The sequence below is a fragment of the Squalius cephalus genome (assembly GCF_949319135.1).
Source record: "Squalius cephalus genome assembly, chromosome: 18".
NCBI lineage: Eukaryota > Metazoa > Chordata > Actinopteri > Cypriniformes > Leuciscidae > Squalius > Squalius cephalus.
In genome coordinates, this window is record NC_137139.1 from 13,108,368 (window position 1) to 13,128,837 (window position 20,470).

The window sequence follows — 20,470 nt, forward strand, 5'->3', positions numbered from 1 at the left end:
TCATTCTCGTGTTACGCAGCACGTTTGAGCTTCAGCAAGAACCAATGAGTTTCATTCTCGTGTTACGCAGCACGTTTGAGCTTCAGCAAGAACCAATGAGGTTCATTCTCGTGTTACGCAGCACGTTTGAGCTTCAGCAAGAACCAATGAGGTTCATTCTCGTGTTACGCAGCACGTTTGAGCTTCAGCAAGAACCAATGAGGTTCATTCTCGTGTTACGCAGCACGTTTGAGCTTCAGCAAGAACCAATGAGGTTCATTCTCGTGTTACGCAGCACGTTTGAGCTTCAGCAAGAACCAATGAGGTTCATTCTCGTGTTACGCAGCACGTTTGAGCTTCAGCAAGAACCAATGAGTTTTATTCTCGTGTTACGCAGCACGTTTGAGCTTCAGCAAGAACCAATGAGGTTCATTCTCGTGGTACGCAGCACGTTTGAGCTTCAGCAAGAACCAATGAGGTTCATTCTCGTGTTACGCAGCACGTTTGAGCTTCAGCAAGAACCAATGAGGTTCATTCTCGTGTTACGCAGCACATTTGAGCTTCAGCAAGAACCAATGAGTTTCATTCTCGTGTTACGCAGCACGTTTGAGCTTCAGCAAGAACCAATGAGGTTCATTCTCGTGTTACGCAGCATGTTTGAGCTTCAGCAAGAACCAATGATGTTCATTCTCGTGTTACGCAGCTCGTTTGAGCTTCAGCAAGAACCAATGAGGTTCATTCTCATGTTACGCAGCTCGTTTGAGCTTCAGCAAGAACCAATGAGGTTCATTCTCGTGGTACGCAGCACGTTTGAGCTTCAGCAAGAACCAATGAGGTTCATTCTCGTGTTACGCAGCACGTTTGAGCTTCAGCAAGAACCAATGAGGTTCATTCTCGTGTTACGCAGCACATTTGAGCTTCAGCAAGAACCAATGAGTTTCATTCTCGTGTTACGCAGCACGTTTGAGCTTCAGCAAGAACCAATGAGGTTCATTCTCGTGTTACGCAGCATGTTTGAGCTTCAGCAAGAACCAATGATGTTCATTCTCGTGTTACGCAGCTCGTTTGAGCTTCAGCAAGAACCAATGAGGTTCATTCTCATGTTACGCAGCTCGTTTGAGCTTCAGCAAGAACCAATGAGGTTCATTCTCATGTTACGCAGCACGTTTGAGCTTCAGCAAGAACCAATGAGGTTCATTCTAGTGTTACGCAGCACGTTTAAGCTTCAGGAAGAACCAATGAGGTTCATTCTCGTGTTACGCAGTACGTTTGAGCTTCAGGAAGAACCAATGAGGTTCATTCTAGTGTTACGCAGCACGTTTGAGCTTCAGCAAGAACCAATGAGGTTCATTCTCGTGTTACGCAGCACATTTAAGCTTCCTCAAGAACCAATGAGGTTCATTCTAGTATTACGCAGCACGTTTAAGCTTCAGGAAGAACCAATGAGGTTCATTCTAGTGTTACGCAGCACGTTTGAGCTTCAGCAAGAACCAATGAGGTTCATTCTCGTGTTACGCAGCACGTTTGAGCTTCAGCAAGAACCAATGAGGTTCATTCTCGTGTTACGCAGCACATTTAAGCTTCCTCAAGAACCAATGAGGTTCATTCTAGTGTTACGCAGCACGTTTAAGCTTCAGGAAGAACCAATGAGGTTCATTCTCGTGTTACGCAGCACATTTAAGCTTCCTCAAGAACCAATGAGGTTCATTCTCGTGTTACGCAGCACGTTTGAGCTTCAGCAAGAACCAATGAGGTTCATTCTCGTGTTACGCAGCACATTTAAGCTTCCTCAAGAACCAATGAGGTTCATTCTAGTGTTACGCAGCACGTTTAAGCTTCAGCAAGAACCAATGAGGTTCATTCTCGTGTTACGCAGCACATTTAAGCTTCCTCAAGAACCAATGAGGTTCATTCTAGTGTTACGCAGCACGTTTGAGCTTCAGCAAGAACCAATGAGGTTCATTCTCGTGTTACGCAGCACATTTAAGCTTCCTCAAGAACCAATGAGGTTCATTCTAGTGTTACGCAGCACGTTTAAGCTTCAGGAAGAACCAATGAGGTTCATTCTCGTGTTACGCAGCACATTTAAGCTTCCTCAAGAACCAATGAGGTTCATTCTCGTGTTACGCAGCACGTTTGAGCTTCAGCAAGAACCAATGAGGTTCATTCTCGTGTTACGCAGCACGTTTGAGCTTCCTCAAGAACCAATGAGGTTCATTCTCGTGTTACGCAGCATGTTTGAGCTTCAGCAAGAACCAATGAGGTTCATTCTCGTGTTACGCAGCACGTTTGAGCTTCCTCAAGAACCAATGAGGTTCATTCTAGTGTTACGCAGCACATTTAAGCTTCCTCAAGAACCAATGAGGTTCATTCTAGTGTTACGCAGCACGTTTGAGCTTCAGGAAGAACCAATGAGGTTCATTCTAGTGTTACGCAGCACGTTTAAGCTTCCTCAAGAACCAATGAGGTTCATTCTAGTGTTACGCAGCACATTTAAGCTTCCTCAAGAACCAATGAGGTTCATTCTAGTGTTACGCAGCACATTTAAGCTTCCTCAAGAACCAATGAGGTTCATTCTCGTGTTACGCAACACGTTTGAGCTTCAGGAAGAACCAATGAGGTTTATTCTAGTGTTACGCAGCACATTTAAGCTTCCTCAAGAACCAATGAGGTTCATTCTCGTGTTACGCAACACGTTTGAGCTTCAGGAAGAACCAATGAGGTTCATTCTAGTGTTACGCAGCACGTTTAAGCTTCCTCAAGAACCAATGAGGTTCATTCTAGTGTTACGCAGCACGTTTGAGCTTCAGGAAGAACCAATGAGGTTCATTCTAGTGTTACGCAGCACGTATAAGCTTCCTCAAGAACCAATGAGGTTCATTCCCGTGTTACGCAACACGTTTGAGCTTCAGGAAGAACCAATGAGGTTCATTCTAGTGTTACGCAGCACGTTTAAGCTTCCTCAAGAACCAATGAGGTTCATTCTAGTGTTACGCAGGACGTTTAAGCTTCCTCAAGAACCAATGAGGTTCATTCTCGTGTTACGCAGCACGTTTAAGCTTCCTCAAAAACCAATGAGGTTCATTCTAGTGTTACGCAGCACGTTTAAGCTTCCTCAAGAACCAATGAGGTTAATTCTAGTGTTACGCAGCACGTTTAAGCTTCCTCAAGAACCAATGAGGTTCATTCTCGTGTTACGCAGCACGTTTAAGCTTCCTCAAGAACCAATGAGGTTCATTCTAGTGTTACGCATCATGTTTGAGCTTCAGCAAGAACCAATGAGGTTCATTCCCGTGTTACGCAGCACGTTTGAGCTTCAGCAAGAACCAATGAGGTTCATTCTCGTGTTACGCAGCACATTTAAGCTTCCTCAAGAACCAATGAGGTTCATTCTAGTGTTACGCAGCACGTTTAAGCTTCCTCAAGAACCAATGAGGTTCATTCTCGTGTTACGCAGCACGTTTGAGCTTCTGCAAGAAACAATGATGTTCATTCTCGTGTTACGCAGCACGTTTGAGCTTCAGCAAGAACCAATGAGGTTCATTCTCGTGTTACGCAGCACGTTTGAGCTTCTGTAAGAACCAATGAGTTTCATTCTCATATTACGCAGCACGTTTGAGCTTCAGCAAGAACCAATGAGGTTCATTCTCATGTTACGCAGCACGTTTGAGCTTCTGCAAGAACCAATGAGGTTCATTCTCGTGTTACGCAGCACGTTTGAGCTTCTGTAAGAACCAATGAGTTTCATTCTCATATTACGCAGCACGTTTGAGCTTCAGCAAGAACCAATGAGGTTCATTCTCATGTTACGCAGCACGTTTGAGCTTCTGCAAGAACCAATGAGGTTCATTCTCATGTTACGCAGCACGTTTGAGCTTCAGCAAGAACCAATGAGGTTCATTCTCGTGTTACGCAGCACGTTTGAGCTTCTGTAAGAACCAATGAGTTTCATTCTCATGTTACGCAGCACGTTTGAGCTTCAGCAAGAACCAATGAGGTTCATTCTCGTGTTACGCAGCACGTTTGAGCTTCAGCAAGAACCAATGAGGTTCATTCTCGTGTTACGCAGCACGTTTGAGCTTCAGCAAGAACCAATGAGGTTCATTCTCATATTACGCAGCACATTTGAGCTTCAGCAAGAACCAATGAGGTTCATTCTCGTGTTACGCAGCACGTTTGAGCTTCAGCAAGAACCAATGAGGTTCATTCTCGTGTTACGCAGCACGTTTGAGCTTCAGGAAGAACCAATGAGGTTCATTCTCGTGTTACGCAGCACGTTTGAGCTTCTGTAAGAACCAATGAGTTTCATTCTCGTATTACGCATTATGTTTGAGCTTCAGCAAGAACCAATGAGGTTCATTCTAGTGTTACGCAGCACGTTTGAGCTTCAGCAAGAACCAATGAGGTTCATTCTCATGTTACGCAGCACGTTTGAGCTTCTGCAAGAACCAATGAGGTTCATTCTCATGTTACGCAGCACGTTTGAGCTTCTGCAAGAACCAATGAGGTTCATTCTCGTGTTACGCAGCACGTTTGAGCTTCAGCAAGAACCAATGAGGTTCATTCTCGTGTTACGCAGCACGTTTGAGCTTCAGCAAGAACCAATGAGGTTCATTCTCGTGTTACGCAGCACGTTTGAGCTTCAGCAAGAACCAATGAGGTTCATTCTCGTGTTACGCAGCACGTTTGAGCTTCAGCAAGAACCAATGAGGTTCATTCTCGTGTTACGCAGCACGTTTGAGCTTCAGCAAGAACCAATGAGGTTCATTCTCGTGTTACGCAGCACGTTTGAGCTTCAGCAAGAACCAATGAGGTTCATTCTCGTGTTACGCAGCACGTTTGAGCTTCAGCAAGAACCAATGAGGTTCATTCTCGTGTTACGCAGCACGTTTGAGCTTCAGCAAGAACCAATGAGGTTCATTCTCGTGTTACGCAGCACGTTTGAGCTTCAGCAAGAACCAATGAGGTTCATTCTCGTGTTACGCGGCACGTTTGAGCTTCAGCAAGAACCAATGAGTTTTATTCTCGTGTTACGCAGCACGTTTGAGCTTCAGCAAGAACCAATGATGTTCATTCTCGTGTTACGCAGCTCGTTTGAGCTTCAGCAAGAACCAATGAGGTTCATTCTCATGTTACGCAGCTCGTTTGAGCTTCAGCAAGAACCAATGAGGTTCATTCTAGTGTTACGCAGCACGTTTAAGCTTCAGGAAGAACCAATGAGGTTCATTCTCGTGTTACGCAGTACGTTTGAGCTTCAGGAAGAACCAATGAGGTTCATTCTAGTGTTACGCAGCACGTTTGAGCTTCAGCAAGAACCAATGAGGTTCATTCTCGTGTTACGCAGCACATTTAAGCTTCCTCAAGAACCAATGAGGTTCATTCTAGTGTTACGCAGCACGTTTAAGCTTCAGGAAGAACCAATGAGGTTCATTCTAGTGTTACGCAGCACGTTTGAGCTTCAGCAAGAACCAATGAGGTTCATTCTCGTGTTACGCAGCACATTTAAGCTTCCTCAAGAACCAATGAGGTTCATTCTAGTGTTACGCAGCACGTTTAAGCTTCAGGAAGAACCAATGAGGTTCATTCTCGTGTTACGCAGCACATTTAAGCTTCCTCAAGAACCAATGAGGTTCATTCTCGTGTTACGCAGCACGTTTGAGCTTCAGCAAGAACCAATGAGGTTCATTCTCGTGTTACGCAGCACGTTTGAGCTTCCTCAAGAACCAATGAGGTTCATTCTCGTGTTACGCAGCATGTTTGAGCTTCAGCAAGAACCAATGAGGTTCATTCTCGTGTTACGCAGCACGTTTGAGCTTCCTCAAGAACCAATGAGGTTCATTCTAGTGTTACGCAGCACATTTAAGCTTCCTCAAGAACCAATGAGGTTCATTCTAGTGTTACGCAGCACGTTTGAGCTTCAGGAAGAACCAATGAGGTTCATTCTAGTGTTACGCAGCACGTTTAAGCTTCCTCAAGAACCAATGAGGTTCATTCTAGTGTTACGCAGCACATTTAAGCTTCCTCAAGAACCAATGAGGTTCATTCTAGTGTTACGCAGCACATTTAAGCTTCCTCAAGAACCAATGAGGTTCATTCTCGTGTTACGCAACACGTTTGAGCTTCAGGAAGAACCAATGAGGTTTATTCTAGTGTTACGCAGCACATTTAAGCTTCCTCAAGAACCAATGAGGTTCATTCTCGTGTTACGCAACACGTTTGAGCTTCAGGAAGAACCAATGAGGTTCATTCTAGTGTTACGCAGCACGTTTAAGCTTCCTCAAGAACCAATGAGGTTCATTCTAGTGTTACGCAGCACGTTTGAGCTTCAGGAAGAACCAATGAGGTTCATTCTAGTGTTACGCAGCACGTTTAAGCTTCCTCAAGAACCAATGAGGTTCATTCCCGTGTTACGCAACACGTTTGAGCTTCAGGAAGAACCAATGAGGTTCATTCTAGTGTTACGCAGCACGTTTAAGCTTCCTCAAGAACCAATGAGGTTCATTCTAGTGTTACGCAGGACGTTTAAGCTTCCTCAAGAACCAATGAGGTTCATTCTCGTGTTACGCAGCACGTTTAAGCTTCCTCAAAAACCAATGAGGTTCATTCTAGTGTTACGCAGCACGTTTAAGCTTCCTCAAGAACCAATGAGGTTAATTCTAGTGTTACGCAGCACGTTTAAGCTTCCTCAAGAACCAATGAGGTTCATTCTCGTGTTACGCAGCACGTTTAAGCTTCCTCAAGAACCAATGAGGTTAATTCTAGTGTTACGCAGCACGTTTAAGCTTCCTCAAGAACCAATGAGGTTCATTCTCGTGTTACGCAGCACGTTTAAGCTTCCTCAAGAACCAATGAGGTTCATTCTAGTGTTACGCATCACGTTTGAGCTTCAGCAAGAACCAATGAGGTTCATTCCCGTGTTACGCAGCACGTTTGAGCTTCAGCAAGAACCAATGAGGTTCATTCTCGTGTTACGCAGCACATTTAAGCTTCCTCAAGAACCAATGAGGTTCATTCTAGTGTTACGCAGCACGTTTAAGCTTCCTCAAGAACCAATGAGGTTCATTCTCGTGTTACGCAGCACGTTTGAGCTTCTGCAAGAAACAATGATGTTCATTCTCGTGTTACGCAGCACGTTTGAGCTTCAGCAAGAACCAATGAGGTTCATTCTCGTGTTACGCAGCACGTTTAAGCTTCCTCAAGAGCCAATGAGGTTCATTCTCGTGTTACGCAGCACGTTTAAGCTTCCTCAAGAGCCAATGAGGTTCATTCTCGTGTTACGCAGCACATTTAAGCTTCCTCAAGAACCAATGAGGTTCATTCTAGATTTTTTACATCTTATAAGATTTTAAAAATGTGATAGACCACAAACATGAGGACAAAAAATCCTAGATTTAAGCGTTTTGCTCCTATAGTGTGTGGTGTGCCATGATGTGACAAAGACAGCACACCACACGAACAGATTTTCAACCAGAATCTCGACTGTGAACACAGGAAATCTCGCAAAATCTCATGAGCATGGCGGATGATATGCAGGAAGAAATTACGATGGTAGTGTTTGGAATGATTTTCACAGAAAATTCATGTGAAAAAAACCATTGTACCCACCATTATATATAACCTTTTATACTGAAATATATTCATTCTTTATTGTCTTTATTTAATCTCTTTAGAAAAAGTTATTTAATCCCTCTAACCTCACTGAACCCTTAACACTCAACGTCCTTGAAGTAAGTGTGTGTGTGAGAATGACTGTGTCGTCCATCATCTCGCTTTCTGATTGGATATTGTTTCGTTTCACGTGATAATTTCCAGAGCTTGCGCGCGTTTGTCCTCCCCCCACACATCAGGATTTCTGATCGTAAATATTAAACATGTTGAATATTTATGATTCGCGATCGGGGCGGCTAACACACCTCACACCAAGGGAAAATATGATAAGATAATCTGTTGAACCATCAAGATAATCGGTTCGGGACATAGCTAGAATTGTCGGAAGGGGGGAAATCGGCCCAAAATCAGCCCGATTATCTTTTGGTGTGTACCCAGCATTACGCAGCTCGTTTGAGCTTCAGCAAGAACCAATGAGGTTCATTCTCGTGTTACGCAGCACGTTTGTTTTAATCAATTAATTCGTTTTACAATCTCTCTATGAACTTTTTGAAGCGTCAAAGCAGTAGTTGCATAGACTGTCAATGGAGGAACAGAAATTTCATTACAAATATCTTCATTTGCGTTCCAAAGATGAACGAAAGTCTTAATGGGTTTGGAACGACATGAAAGTGAATAAATGACAGAATATAAATTTTTGGGTGAACTATCCCTTTAAACAAAAACCACAATACAAAGCAATCACAAAAAACAAATAAAACAGATATTTTTTTATTTTGAGGGGAAAAGTTTGTCTATATTCAAGAGTCTTTTCTCAACTTTCCTTTGCAAAGTTGAAAAGCGTGTCCCTTTTCTAATCCTTCAACTAAAGTAAAAAATGAAACAAACAAACAAACGAACAAAAAGGTAAATGAAAAATAAGAAACGATCAGGAGTCGTTCAGCCCTGATCTAGACAGAGGCCCCAGTGTGAGAGTCAGTAGTACTAAAATACACTCCTGCTTGCTCACAGTACATCAGATAGTATGTTTCCTTCCCTCACGCTGAATCTCCATTCGTGCACGCTTTTATTGCACATACTGGACGGAACAACGGGGCGCCCTGCCTTTGGTACGAACGTGACCAACTGACATGCAATGACCAAGCTTCTATCACAGCAAGTTTTCAATAAGTGAAGAACACACAGCAGGAGAAAGACAGTGCTTTGGCCATCATGCAAGTCAATTCGCTGAAAGAGGTGACCGAGTTAACAAACGTTGCTGTAATGGGTTGCATCAAACAGGTGAATTGCGCGGTTTTAGCGTGTGATTTAAAGAGGCACTGTTATCATATACTGAAGTTTGTTCAATTAAGGCAAATGCACTGCAATTCGCACTGCAGGCATGCAGTGTACGGTAAGTCTCTATTGGTTCTATGTTAGCAATTAGCAGGCTAGCAACTGTTAAGTATTATAGTACATCTAAATGAATTTGAAGTGTATGTTTTGATTATGTATTTCCCCATGTGGCTTTTTCCTTAAAGAGATGGAGTGGAGGGAATATTGTTCGTACGTCACTGACTGCAGTTGATCAGTTAGTACCAACTTGCTAGAACGTCTCAATTCTCAAGTCTTTGTTCCCTCTCCTCAGCTGGAATGGAATCATAATCAAACAGATAAGAACAACCAGAATAGGAATAAAAACGGATACAGAGGTGATACAAAATACCCAAACATTAAAACTTAAGGGAATCAAACAAACAAAAATCGTAGAGAAGATACCACAATCAGACATGCTTTTGAGCTGTTTAGTTTGGCAAGAAAGCAGCTAGTCGTATCATAGAAACCTCACAGTGAAAAGAGTTATGCCCCTTCGAGATTACAAAGCACAGTATTCAGTCATAATTTATAGATATATTTCTTTCATTTTTAAAAAAAGTCCTTCTAGAATGAATTGGATTTCGATAAACTGTCTTGTACCGTGGTATCCAATGCCGTGGCTTTTCCCCAGATGCCTCCGAAAAACTCTTTTTTTCCTTTTATTTTATTTTGTACCAAAAATACTTCTTTGAAAAAAGAAGAAATGGTTGACGGAACACACAAAACTAAACTGAAGTCTTCCTTGAGGACGTTAAAGGCCCAGACCTGGTCTTACTTCCCAAAAAAAAAAAAAAAAAAAACTACTGTTCCACAGCTTTCCACACACTTTTCCATCTAGAATTTGTCATTCTTAAGGAAAAGCAAGACTTTAAATTAAATCATTCAATCCTTCATATGATCCAGAGCACAAGGCTCTGCCAGTGACAGAGATCGCTGGTCAATCAGTGTGATTTACTTCAAATGATAAAACGCCATAAAAACAGGGAAATCGAGGGCGTCAGGGCATTACATAAGATTCAAAACTTCCGCAAACTTCTTTTCTATTAAATACTTTGGTCTTTGGTCAATAGTTCTCTTTATAATTTATACAGATACTGTATTCGTACACGCACAAATATACGAGCGTACATGTTTATGTACGGTATAAATGTGTATGTGTTTTCCAACTTTTTTCCATAAAGGACTTTTTGCACAAAACATCAAGATCAAAATAAATAAGGAATTCCGAACGAAACATGAGTACCTGTATTTATATTCTCCTGAAATAAAAATAACAGGGGAAAAAAAAATAGTCACAAAAATAAAACTGGAGAAAATGCCTTATGTACAGCGTTTTTCTTCGGCAAATAAAGGCCTTTATTAAATAAACAGACTTTGCATCTTTCAAGCAGCCCGAGGGAGAGGCTTAAAAACAATCGTCCTTCAAGGTGCACAGGCATATCCACGACCGCCACGACTCTCCAGTGTGGAGTCTGCTTCGTTTTTTCAATAATCTTCCTTTTTTTTGTTTGTTTTCTTTCTTCAAGTGATGGCGATGGCTACTTGTTTGTCTTCAGCTTGCCTGGAGAAATCCTCCTCTCTGGGGAATTGTGGGAATCCAAAGAAATTCTAGTGCACTGCTAACTGTTGGGAGGTCCGTTGTTCAGGAAGTAAGTGGTCATCTCACCCTTGCCTTTCACCTTTACGACCCCTCGACACTCCAGCTGGTAACCTTTACTGGCCAACACCTGGTGCAGGTCTGTGGTCACCTGTAAAATACCAGAAAATCACTTCTACGTGACTTACTCAGGATGACGACGACACTGTGTAGAGGACAGGATTGAAGGTTTACCTGAATCTGGTCCGGGACCCCTGTACTGTCCATCCGACTGGCCACGTTTACTGTGTTTCCCCAGATATCATACTGGGGCTTCCTGGCTCCAATAACTCCAGCAACCACTGGCCCAATGTTCAGCCCTGCACACACATGCATATGCCAACTTCTTAGAAATGTACTCTAAGGGGGCTTTCACACTGGGCACGTTTGCCGAGGTCCGAGTCAGAGAGAGATTTCATCCGTTTAAATTATATTAAGCCTTAAAGTTCTGCATAATTAAGGGCGTGGCCACTTGAGTGGCTATGCTAGTCGTTTGTCTGCTAGCGTCACGTCACCTCAGCTAATCCCGTCTCTTTGGCCATTTTCGGTTATACAAGATGGCAATGGCCGGCTCCGCCCACTTTGGGCTTCAAAAAATGCTCTTCAGAAACCTACGGGTGACGTCACGGACAATACGTCCATTGTTTTATACATTCTATGGTTACGTCGCTTCACTGCCATTCACAAATCCATTCACAAAAATGTGTATAGTACGAATGTGAACTGGTAAACATACTACATTCACCATGCTATCATGGGAACTACCAGCATCACTGCCATTCATAAATCCTCTACCTTGGCCTCATGGGATAGTAAAGTGTCCATAGTATGCAGTTTATTGTATAGTATATAGTTTTGCCTACTTTTTTATGAGTCCAATGATGTCGGACTTACTTCTTTTGTCACATACTGTTTTTCACATACTATATAGTAGAGAAGTATGCGATTTCGGATTCAGCCCGAGTTTCACATTCACGCGAATCGCGGCACAGTTCGAGTGCAACCGAACTCAGACCACCTCCTCCAGGCTCGGGTTCGGTACTCCGGTGCGCTCCCGGGTCCACGTGACAGTTTTCACATTACCAATTTTTCCTGCAAACCGTGCCCCGTTTCAAACTAAACTGCCAGTGTGAAAGTGCCCTCAGTATTCATGCTTTTTTCAAATGATTTTGAAAAACCTTAATTTTAAATGAATGTCATGTGGCATCATGAAGTGTGACCAGTGTTCTTTTAGTATTATTTAGTATTTATTCATATTTTTGAATTAACTTTTTTTTTTTTTTTCAGTTTAAGGTTTAGTAACTTTGTTATGTGCTTTGTCATTTGTATTAGTTTTTGTTTTAAATATTTAAATTTAATCTATTATTTCAGTTTTAGTTTTAATCCTTTTATTTGATTCCAGGTAGTTGCCAAAGCAACATTTGTAATTTCTAACGCTTTTTTAAAGTTTATATTCTTCCATCAAATATTGTTCTTTATTTCGGCTTTACTTCAATTAACAAAAACATTTTTAATAGTTTTAGTTAACAATGACACTGGGTGTAAACAATTTAAAATAAAGTTGTTTTTTTTACACCTTAAAAACATGCGTGCACATCTTAATCAAAATACCATTTATTTGTGGGGAGTCACATTACATTTTATATCAACAATATCAAATTATTTGATATTTTAAGAGACTTGGTTGCACCACATGACTTTGATTTGGCAAACCAAACATTTTCAACTGTTTCTAATAAATAATCAGTGAACATTGGACTCCTATGTGAGTCTGTAGGTTTTGACGCTTACCGATCTTCATCTGGAAGTTGTTGAAGGAATGCTCATTGATGTATTTCATCTGTTCGCGGAGGTGCATGGCGTAGTCGGCCAGAGCGGTTATATGCGAGCGGCCTTCCTTGTCATAGGTGGAGTCATTGAGGCCAGATGCTGCCATGTAGGTGCTGCCAATGGTCTTTATTTTCTCCAGCTGCCTGTATTTCTCCTCACTGATGATCTGTAATAGTGAGAAAGGGTTTCATCGATGTACACTACCTTCCAAAAATGTACAGTCAGTGAGATTTTGTTTTGAAAGAAATGAACACTTTTATTCAGCAAGGATGAATTAAACTAATCAAAAGTGACAGTAAAGGCATTTATAATGTAACAAAAGATTTTTTGTTTGAATATATGCTGTTCTTTTTAACTTGATCCTGAAAATATTTATCCACAAAAATATTAAGCAGCACAACTGTTTTCAACATTGATAATAATCAGAAATGTTTCTTGAGCAGCAAATCAGCATATTAGAATGATTTCTGAAGGATCATGTGACACTGAAGACTGGAGTAATGATGCTGAAAATTCAGCTTTGCCAACACAGGAAAAAATTCACATATTGCAGTAAACTACGTAATTTTGAATTGTAATATTATTTCACAGTATTACTGTTTTTACTGTATTTCCGGCCATGGTGAGCGTAAGAGACTTCTTTCAAAAGCATTCAAAATATATAACCAACCTCAAACTAAATGGTAGTGTATTCAAGTAAAAAAGCCAAGCCAAGATGTTTTCATATTCGTCACACAGATTGGTTTAATAATTTAAGATTCCCTCATTAATCCCTCATCTTCAAACATTAATCTCCAGCCTTCTAACCTCATCAAAATCAGCGATGATCTCATTGAGGAGCCTCAGACACTCCACTCCCTCGTTGTTGGCCTCCAGCTCCACGTAGAACTCGGAAAAGTTGCTGATGGAGGCGAACATGACAGCCACGCACTCACACGACTGGTAGTACAGCTCGTCGTTTCTCCTCTCTCTAGCTAGAAAGTGGGCGGCCACATCTTTGGGCAAGATGTTGTGGAGAAGCCGACGGTTGTAGGCTTGAAGTTCCTCCATCTCCTCCTTCTCTTCTGTGGCCTATTACAGCACATATATCAAATTCTGAAGGTATTGTATGAACAAATTATATTTGGTCACACACGCTATTGTATATCTTAGTTCAACTAATAACGTAGATTCAAATCCTGACCTGAAGTTTCCAAAGGAAGTCTAGACGAGCTGTTGACTCCACTTGCTGGGCGTGTAGGTACAGTGCTAGTACAAATACAGTGAGTATCACTGGGGTCATGACCTTTAGGGACACTTTAGTCACCCTGAAAGTGCTGCAACAAGAGAGATCGGGTCAGCCACAGGATCAATTATTTACATCACAGCATGGATGTAACAGAATACAGCACACACAACCACAAGAAAGATTTAGTGTCTACAGGTAAACATACAAAGCAATTCAAATAATTAAAAACTCAAAAAGTCTATTAAGACATACCACTGTTCAGTAGTTGTATTGAGATTGGACCTGTGGGAAAACCATAAAGATTAATCATTTCTGAGCTTGTAAAAACAATAAATGATCATATATGATTAATAGGAAGCATAAGAGATGAATATAGGTCTCACCATGGCAGAGTTTCATTGAAAACTCTACAAAAAAAGAAAAAAAGAACAACTTGTTTTAATGAACAAACATATGCAGAAGTACACATTGTATTCGCAAGAATTATTAAACCTTACAGCATTTATTTTTAAGACAAATACACAAACTGAATATTCAAATCAGAGATAGAACCACATTTTCAGTATTGGGGGAACAAAAAGTAAAACTATTATTGCAAACCACTCTAGTTATTGTTAACTAAAACTTAAACTATTCAATAATTTCCATTAACTTAAATAAAGATGAAATAAAATAAATTAAAGCTAAATATTCAACAAAAACTAATAATAAAAGCAGAAATTACAGTAACGCTTTACAATAAGCTTCATTGGTTAACTACCTTAGTTAAAATAAACTAAGAATGAACAATACTTCTACAGCATCTATTAATCTTAGTTAATATTCATTTAAACATGTACTAATACGTTATTAAAATCAAATGTTGTATTTGTTAAGTAAGGGATAATGCCCGACGAGGTGTCCATTAACAGAAATTAATGGACGACGCGGAGGTGTGAACCGTCCGACGCTTCCGCAAAGTCCATTCATTTCTGTTAACGGACACCTCGAAGGGCATTATCCCGCTTATACCATGGTCACTTACGAAAGAAAGAAATATTTAATCAATTAATAATACTTTAATGTGTTTTAGAGTAAAAATCGTGAGGGTTTTTATTTATTAAGTCGAGCGCACTATTTAATATCTCCCGTATACAGGCGTTGCAAAGCAACGTGGCCACAGCGCAGAACGCCTTTCCTAGGTGTACATTATCACTTTTTAACTTACACCCTCCAGCCAATCAGAATCGAGTATTCACCCAGACCATGGTATAAGTAAGGGTTAATGCCAGACGAGGTGTCCATTATCAGGTTTTAATGGACGACGGTGAGGCGTGAACCGTCCGACGCGCAGCGGAGGCCGAAGTCCATTAAAACCTGATAATGGACACCTCGAAGGGCATTAACCCGCTTATACCATGGTCACTTGCCAAATAACACAGTTTTAAAACATTAGTTTATATTTTTATTAGTTTTACAATCGAAATCTAAAGTTACAAGTTACAAACAATAACTTGGTTTCCTTGGTTACGCCTGACGGTTTATTTAGGTGTACATTATCACTTTTTAACGGACACCCTGCAGCCAATCAGAATCGAGTATTCACCCAGACCATGGTATAACATTAGTTAATGCACTGTGAACTAACATGAACAAACAATGTACAGCTGTATTTTTATTGACTAACATTAACAAAGATTAACCAATTCAGTAACAAATGTACTGCTCATTGTTAGTTCATTTTAGTTAATACATTAACTAATGTTAACTAATGAGCCTTATTGTAAAGTGTTACCGAAATCACTAAAACTGCAAAAAATAAAAACGAATTAAAAATATATCTAAATACTATAATTTAAATAATACTAAAACAACAATCCACAAACTACAGTATTTAATACGTTTATTACTAAATTAACATAATTCAATGTTATACTATTTAAACTAATCACAATCAACAGGCCACAAGTAGTCAGATCAAATTAAGGCTCAAAGGTGCAGGGATGACATATTTTTGTAGACCAACCCAGAAGTTAGCATCACATTGTTTCCACCGAATAGGATTTTTCCATTGGCTTTTGGATTATTGCAAAAAACATAAGCTCTGGGATAAACAAAAGTTTATGACACTTGCACGTTTTGTCTATAGAGATAACGAACTACACTACGGTTGCTCGACTCTATTCCCTGTATTACCATTTAGCAAGTTGTTAGGCTTTAAAAGAAATCACGAGTGGGGTATTACTGGTGTGTATTATGTCGTAGAATAAAACCATTTAACCATTAAAAAAAAAAAAAAAAACCTGACTTTTCGTTTCTGGCCTACAAAAATACATCATCCCTCCAGCCCTCTATTCTCATCAGAACATAAAGCCACTTCAAAGCAACTTCTCTCTGTTGAGATTGAGCAGTACTGACGCCCTCTAGTGGCCGGCAGTGGTACTTACAGGGCATTGGCCGTCACGAAGAGGTCTGCGTTGTCAAACAGCGCCACCTCTGGCCACTCCACAAGCAGCAGGAAAGTGAGCTGGATGAGCAGCATTAAAGCCAGCTTCCCTATACTACTGATCTGCAGGAACACGGAGCAGGCCAGCAGGGTCAGCAGCACACTGTAGCTGAAATACTGAAGCAGAACATCAGGTGAACACCAGGACGAGTCAGCATGAAACCTGTAATGTGTCAGTTTTCCGATCTTGGTGTGACTACACACTCTTTTTACCTCGGGGAAGGGGCAGGAGGGAGTGTCGCTGACACAGATATCCAGGCCGTTGGCTACGGAGCGAGACAAGTTGTGAATGACACAGGGAGTCACCATCTCTGACGACGACCAGTTAAACCGCTCTGCTACACAGTCCACCAGCTTCCGTGTGTCACAGGAAAACTGCAGGAAACACAAAACACACACTCAGGCTACAAAATATACAATCGTTATACAGCTACAGGCAGTTAAAGGATGAGCTCACTGCACTCATTTTCTAATGCTTTGCCATTTTTGGAGCTTGACAACCCTGGTCATCATTAATCTTATTGTCGTAGGCCAAAGAAAGTACGTGTTTTGGAACAACATGAGGGCGAGTAAATGATGACAGAACTGTTCTTTTAAAGCAACATTTGTGATCATACGGTCTCTTTGGAAGAAATCAGATTGTTAGCTGAAGTGTTAGAAACACTACTATTGTGTGCGAAGTGATTTGGCAGCTCTGCTTACCATGTTGACAAAGGCAGAGATGAAGACGAGGATGAGGGTGAAGACTCCCACCAGTGTGCTGTTGGTGCGAGACTGAACAATCTTCTTGGACACGGTCTGCATGGCTGCGGGGAAGAGCTGCGAGACAGAGAGATACAGGCCAGTCGTACACATTTGCAAAACGCGAGCGAATGAAAAGCGGCGCATGTAGACTGCTTACCTTCACGCAGGAGTAAATGGCACAGATGAAGAGGATGTTGGCAAGAATGATGAAGATACTGATGTAAATTCCCAGCATGACCAGAGTACTGCAGAACACAGAGGAGGTTTCAGACTCGTGTTTCAGACTAGTTAGTTGGGGACAAATATGTTGCCAGCAGTAAGCTAAACCTGTCAGTTTGGGGACGTCCTCATTTGTAAAAACAGTATGAAGTAAATAAAGTTTTTTAATTGTAAAAATCTTAGGGTTAATGTGCGGTCAACATTATTTCAGTGAATCGTGAAGTAAGGAATACCATTTGCAGATCCAAACCTCCACTTGTTTCAAGTGAGAATACTGTTTCAACATTCATTTATGAATTCATTACTCACGGATTGGCGTATTTACTACAGTCTCTGGGCTCACGGCGTCCCGGACACCAATGTTTTAAAGATTCATAAAAGATAAATCACTGTCTGGCCACCTGGGATTTTGATATAAAGGTTAGACTCACAATGATGATTTTTCAGTAGTTTTAAAGCACACTGTGAGACTGTTTTTTGCTTGCTTTTGGCATCTGATTTGGTGACGTGTGACGTCAGACTTAATGAGCAGACTGTCAATAGCGTAGCGATGTCTGAAGCACTGCTCACACAGAAGTCCCTTTCAAACCAAGCAGCTGTTGGTCAACGTGACAAAATAGCGTGACCAACGTGAACATGAACGGAATCTGCATTGGGAAATTTTTCCTCCTCTTGTGAAACTTCTGATCGCACGGATTGCTTTTGGAACGAATGGATTTTGCCCGTGACTTTTCGCTGAGCGATGGTAAATGTGACTGCACATGTAGGGTTAGGGCTACATTAACTTGACATTAACTTTTTTGCTCACCAGACACTGTGGCATTTTCACCGGCCACATTGATACCATGGGGAAAACTGCCATATAGATATTTTTTAATATTTTCTTAATTTGGCAACAGGTATATTAGGCTGCTGTCACTTTAAGACCTGACACACGGATCCATTATACTGTTACACATGCGTTTTCTTTCCGTTTACATTCACTTAAAATATAACTGACTGTGTTTACGTGAATACTCACCAAGACCGGCAGTTTGACATTATTTTGTGTGGTTGACTCTTTAAGTGCAATAAGCAGCGAAAAATAACTCAATTTAGTATTGAGAGGCGGCTTTATGTGAGCGCACTTTGGGTGTGAGCACAAAATCTGCGGCAATGGGTAAAATTATGCGCAATACATGCTGAAATGCAAGCCCTGTAACAGCAACAATATTGATCCAGAGCTAATTAAGTGAGTGAGTGAGGGGAGGCGGGTTTGTGTGTCACTCGCTGTCGGAGAGATGAGAGCCAGAGCACATCTATAGACAGATACCGTCTATCTATTCTGTGGATAATTAGTATTGGAAGCGTTTCAGATATTTCAGTGTCGATATGTATCATAAAAACAATATTTTTGACAACTCGACATTGCACTTAGTTTATTATTTCAGATGCCTTTTTAAAAGACAATTGAAAAATGTATATATTATATATGTATATATGTATATATATATATATATATATATATATATATATATACACAATTCAACCCGTGGAAGTGGTTAGTAGGAGTGACTGTGTTTGTTACTCGCCACTGCTGAAATATACCCACATTTGGTGGGTGTTTATGTAAAGCCCTGGTTATAGTATTTATAACTAGCTATAACATAAAAACAATAGAAGTGTATGGAATGTCCTCATTTAGATAGCTAAGTAAACGTATGTGTGTGTGTGTGTGTGTGTGGATTGATCACTCACTGAGGGAATATGACGATCTGGATAAAGGAAATGAAACAGAAGACCAGCAGCGTACAGGCCACATAACCGCCGAAACGATCATCTACCTTCTTAGAATACTAGAAACAAGACAAGGAAATAAAACATCATCAAAACATGTTGACTTACTAATCTGTGCCAAATATGAAGGCTGTGTACACCACGAACTACAATGATAACTATATTAGCATCCACACCAGCGTATGATATCGTTCTGTTTATTATAAGCGCGCTACAGGTCTGTCGTCTGCCGCTTTAAATGCTCGAGCGCTTTAAAGCAGAATGGATTCTGATTGGCTGTCAATGTTTTTATCATTCATCAGCTGGAAGTGATTCCAACAATATCGTTCCTCTGTGTCATGATCGTTATAGCAGGACTTTGCTATTCTCTTATATATTCAGAACGTTTTTTTAGATCTATATCTTTATCGTTATTGTTACAGTTATCGTCCTTGTTGTGAACGGGCCTTAAAGGAATAGTTCACTTACAAATGAAAATTCTGTCATAATTTACTCTCCCTCAAGTTGTTTCAAACCTGTATGAGTTTCTTTCTTCTGCTGAACACAAAGGAAGATATTTTGAAGAATGTCAGTAACCGAACAGTTGTTGGACCCCATTGACTTCCATAGTATTTTTTTTTTCTACTGTTGAAGTCAATGGGGTCCATCAACTGTCTGGTTACTGACATTCTTCAAAATATCTTCCTTATAATATCATGTTCAGCAGAAGAAATAAACTCATACAGGTTTGAAACAACTTGAGGGTGAGTAATCACCCAGATGACCCTGTTAACCACATGACATGCTAAAAACTACTCTGAACAAATCCAAAGAATTCAGTCTCCTAGTTTTCCCCTTCTTAAATACCAAACAGGAAATTGGAGGACATTTGATCTCAGATGATCTCATCCATCCTGTTAGTCTGCTAGACGATCGGCACTGCTAAATTAAACTTGAATGGGTGGGGAGATCTGGACGGGAAGCTGGAACTCAGCCAGTGACTTTGAGTCTGACCTTTTTCTCCAGGCTGGAGGTCTGGAAGGTGAGCAGGAACTTCTTCACGTGGTCTTTGCGGAGCTGGTCAATACTGCGAGCATCAATGGCACGTCCCAAAAACTCATCCACCTCGTCCTCCGGGTTCAGCGCCTCCTGAGCACCACGGCTGTGTGTTCGTGAGCAGAAGAACAGTTACAATTGTGCCTTTTGCGTTCTTCTTTCCCAACTGCATTTATTCTCAAAAAGACAAGACAAAACACTCACTTGTCTTTGCTGGTTGTTTCATCAATGCCCTGAGTGAAGAGAAGGAACAAATATAAGTCAAAGAAGATCAGAAAGATCTGTGAGTAATATAGGAGGACATACGAAGACGGCTAAAGGAACACGAGAGAGCGATCAGGCGAGTGCCATAGGGAGTGGGTGACAGATTGAGCGACAGGTCATGTGGGGTCTCACCATCTGTCTGAAGACTTTGGAGTCTTTAGTCCTGGAGAAGGATCTGTCAGGCACCCATCGCGGTACCAGACCCTCGTTGGAGTTCGTCCGCGTGCGCTGCATCTTAGCCATCATGGCCTTCTCATCTTTCTGAAACAGTCAAGGGCAAAGGAAAAGTACTGTGGTCAAGATTCTTGAA

At 41.0% G+C, this 20,470-nt stretch overlaps 1 protein-coding gene across 2 annotated transcripts in view; it reads right to left on the reverse strand.

The window, feature by feature from the left end:
- Positions 1–8,342: 8,342 nt before the first annotated feature.
- adcy6a (adenylate cyclase 6a) overlaps positions 8,343–20,470 on the reverse strand; it is a 58,232-nt gene continuing 46,104 nt past the window's right edge. For both annotated transcript variants that reach the window (XM_079849773.1, XM_079849774.1), the window contains exons 10-24: positions 20,293–20,421; positions 20,101–20,129; positions 19,855–20,002; positions 18,823–18,920; positions 17,024–17,111; positions 16,825–16,941; positions 16,336–16,497; positions 16,064–16,239; positions 14,021–14,044; positions 13,890–13,919; positions 13,593–13,725; positions 13,217–13,480; positions 12,371–12,575; positions 10,775–10,899; positions 8,343–10,691 (exon numbers count right to left, since the gene is read on the reverse strand). In XM_079849773.1, coding sequence (XP_079705899.1) covers positions 10,563–10,691; positions 10,775–10,899; positions 12,371–12,575; positions 13,217–13,480; positions 13,593–13,725; positions 13,890–13,919; positions 14,021–14,044; positions 16,064–16,239; positions 16,336–16,497; positions 16,825–16,941; positions 17,024–17,111; positions 18,823–18,920; positions 19,855–20,002; positions 20,101–20,129; positions 20,293–20,421 — 1,857 coding nt within the window. In that variant the 3' untranslated portion in view covers positions 8,343–10,562. The remainder of the gene's footprint in view (positions 10,692–10,774; positions 10,900–12,370; positions 12,576–13,216; positions 13,481–13,592; positions 13,726–13,889; positions 13,920–14,020; positions 14,045–16,063; positions 16,240–16,335; positions 16,498–16,824; positions 16,942–17,023; positions 17,112–18,822; positions 18,921–19,854; positions 20,003–20,100; positions 20,130–20,292; positions 20,422–20,470) is intronic.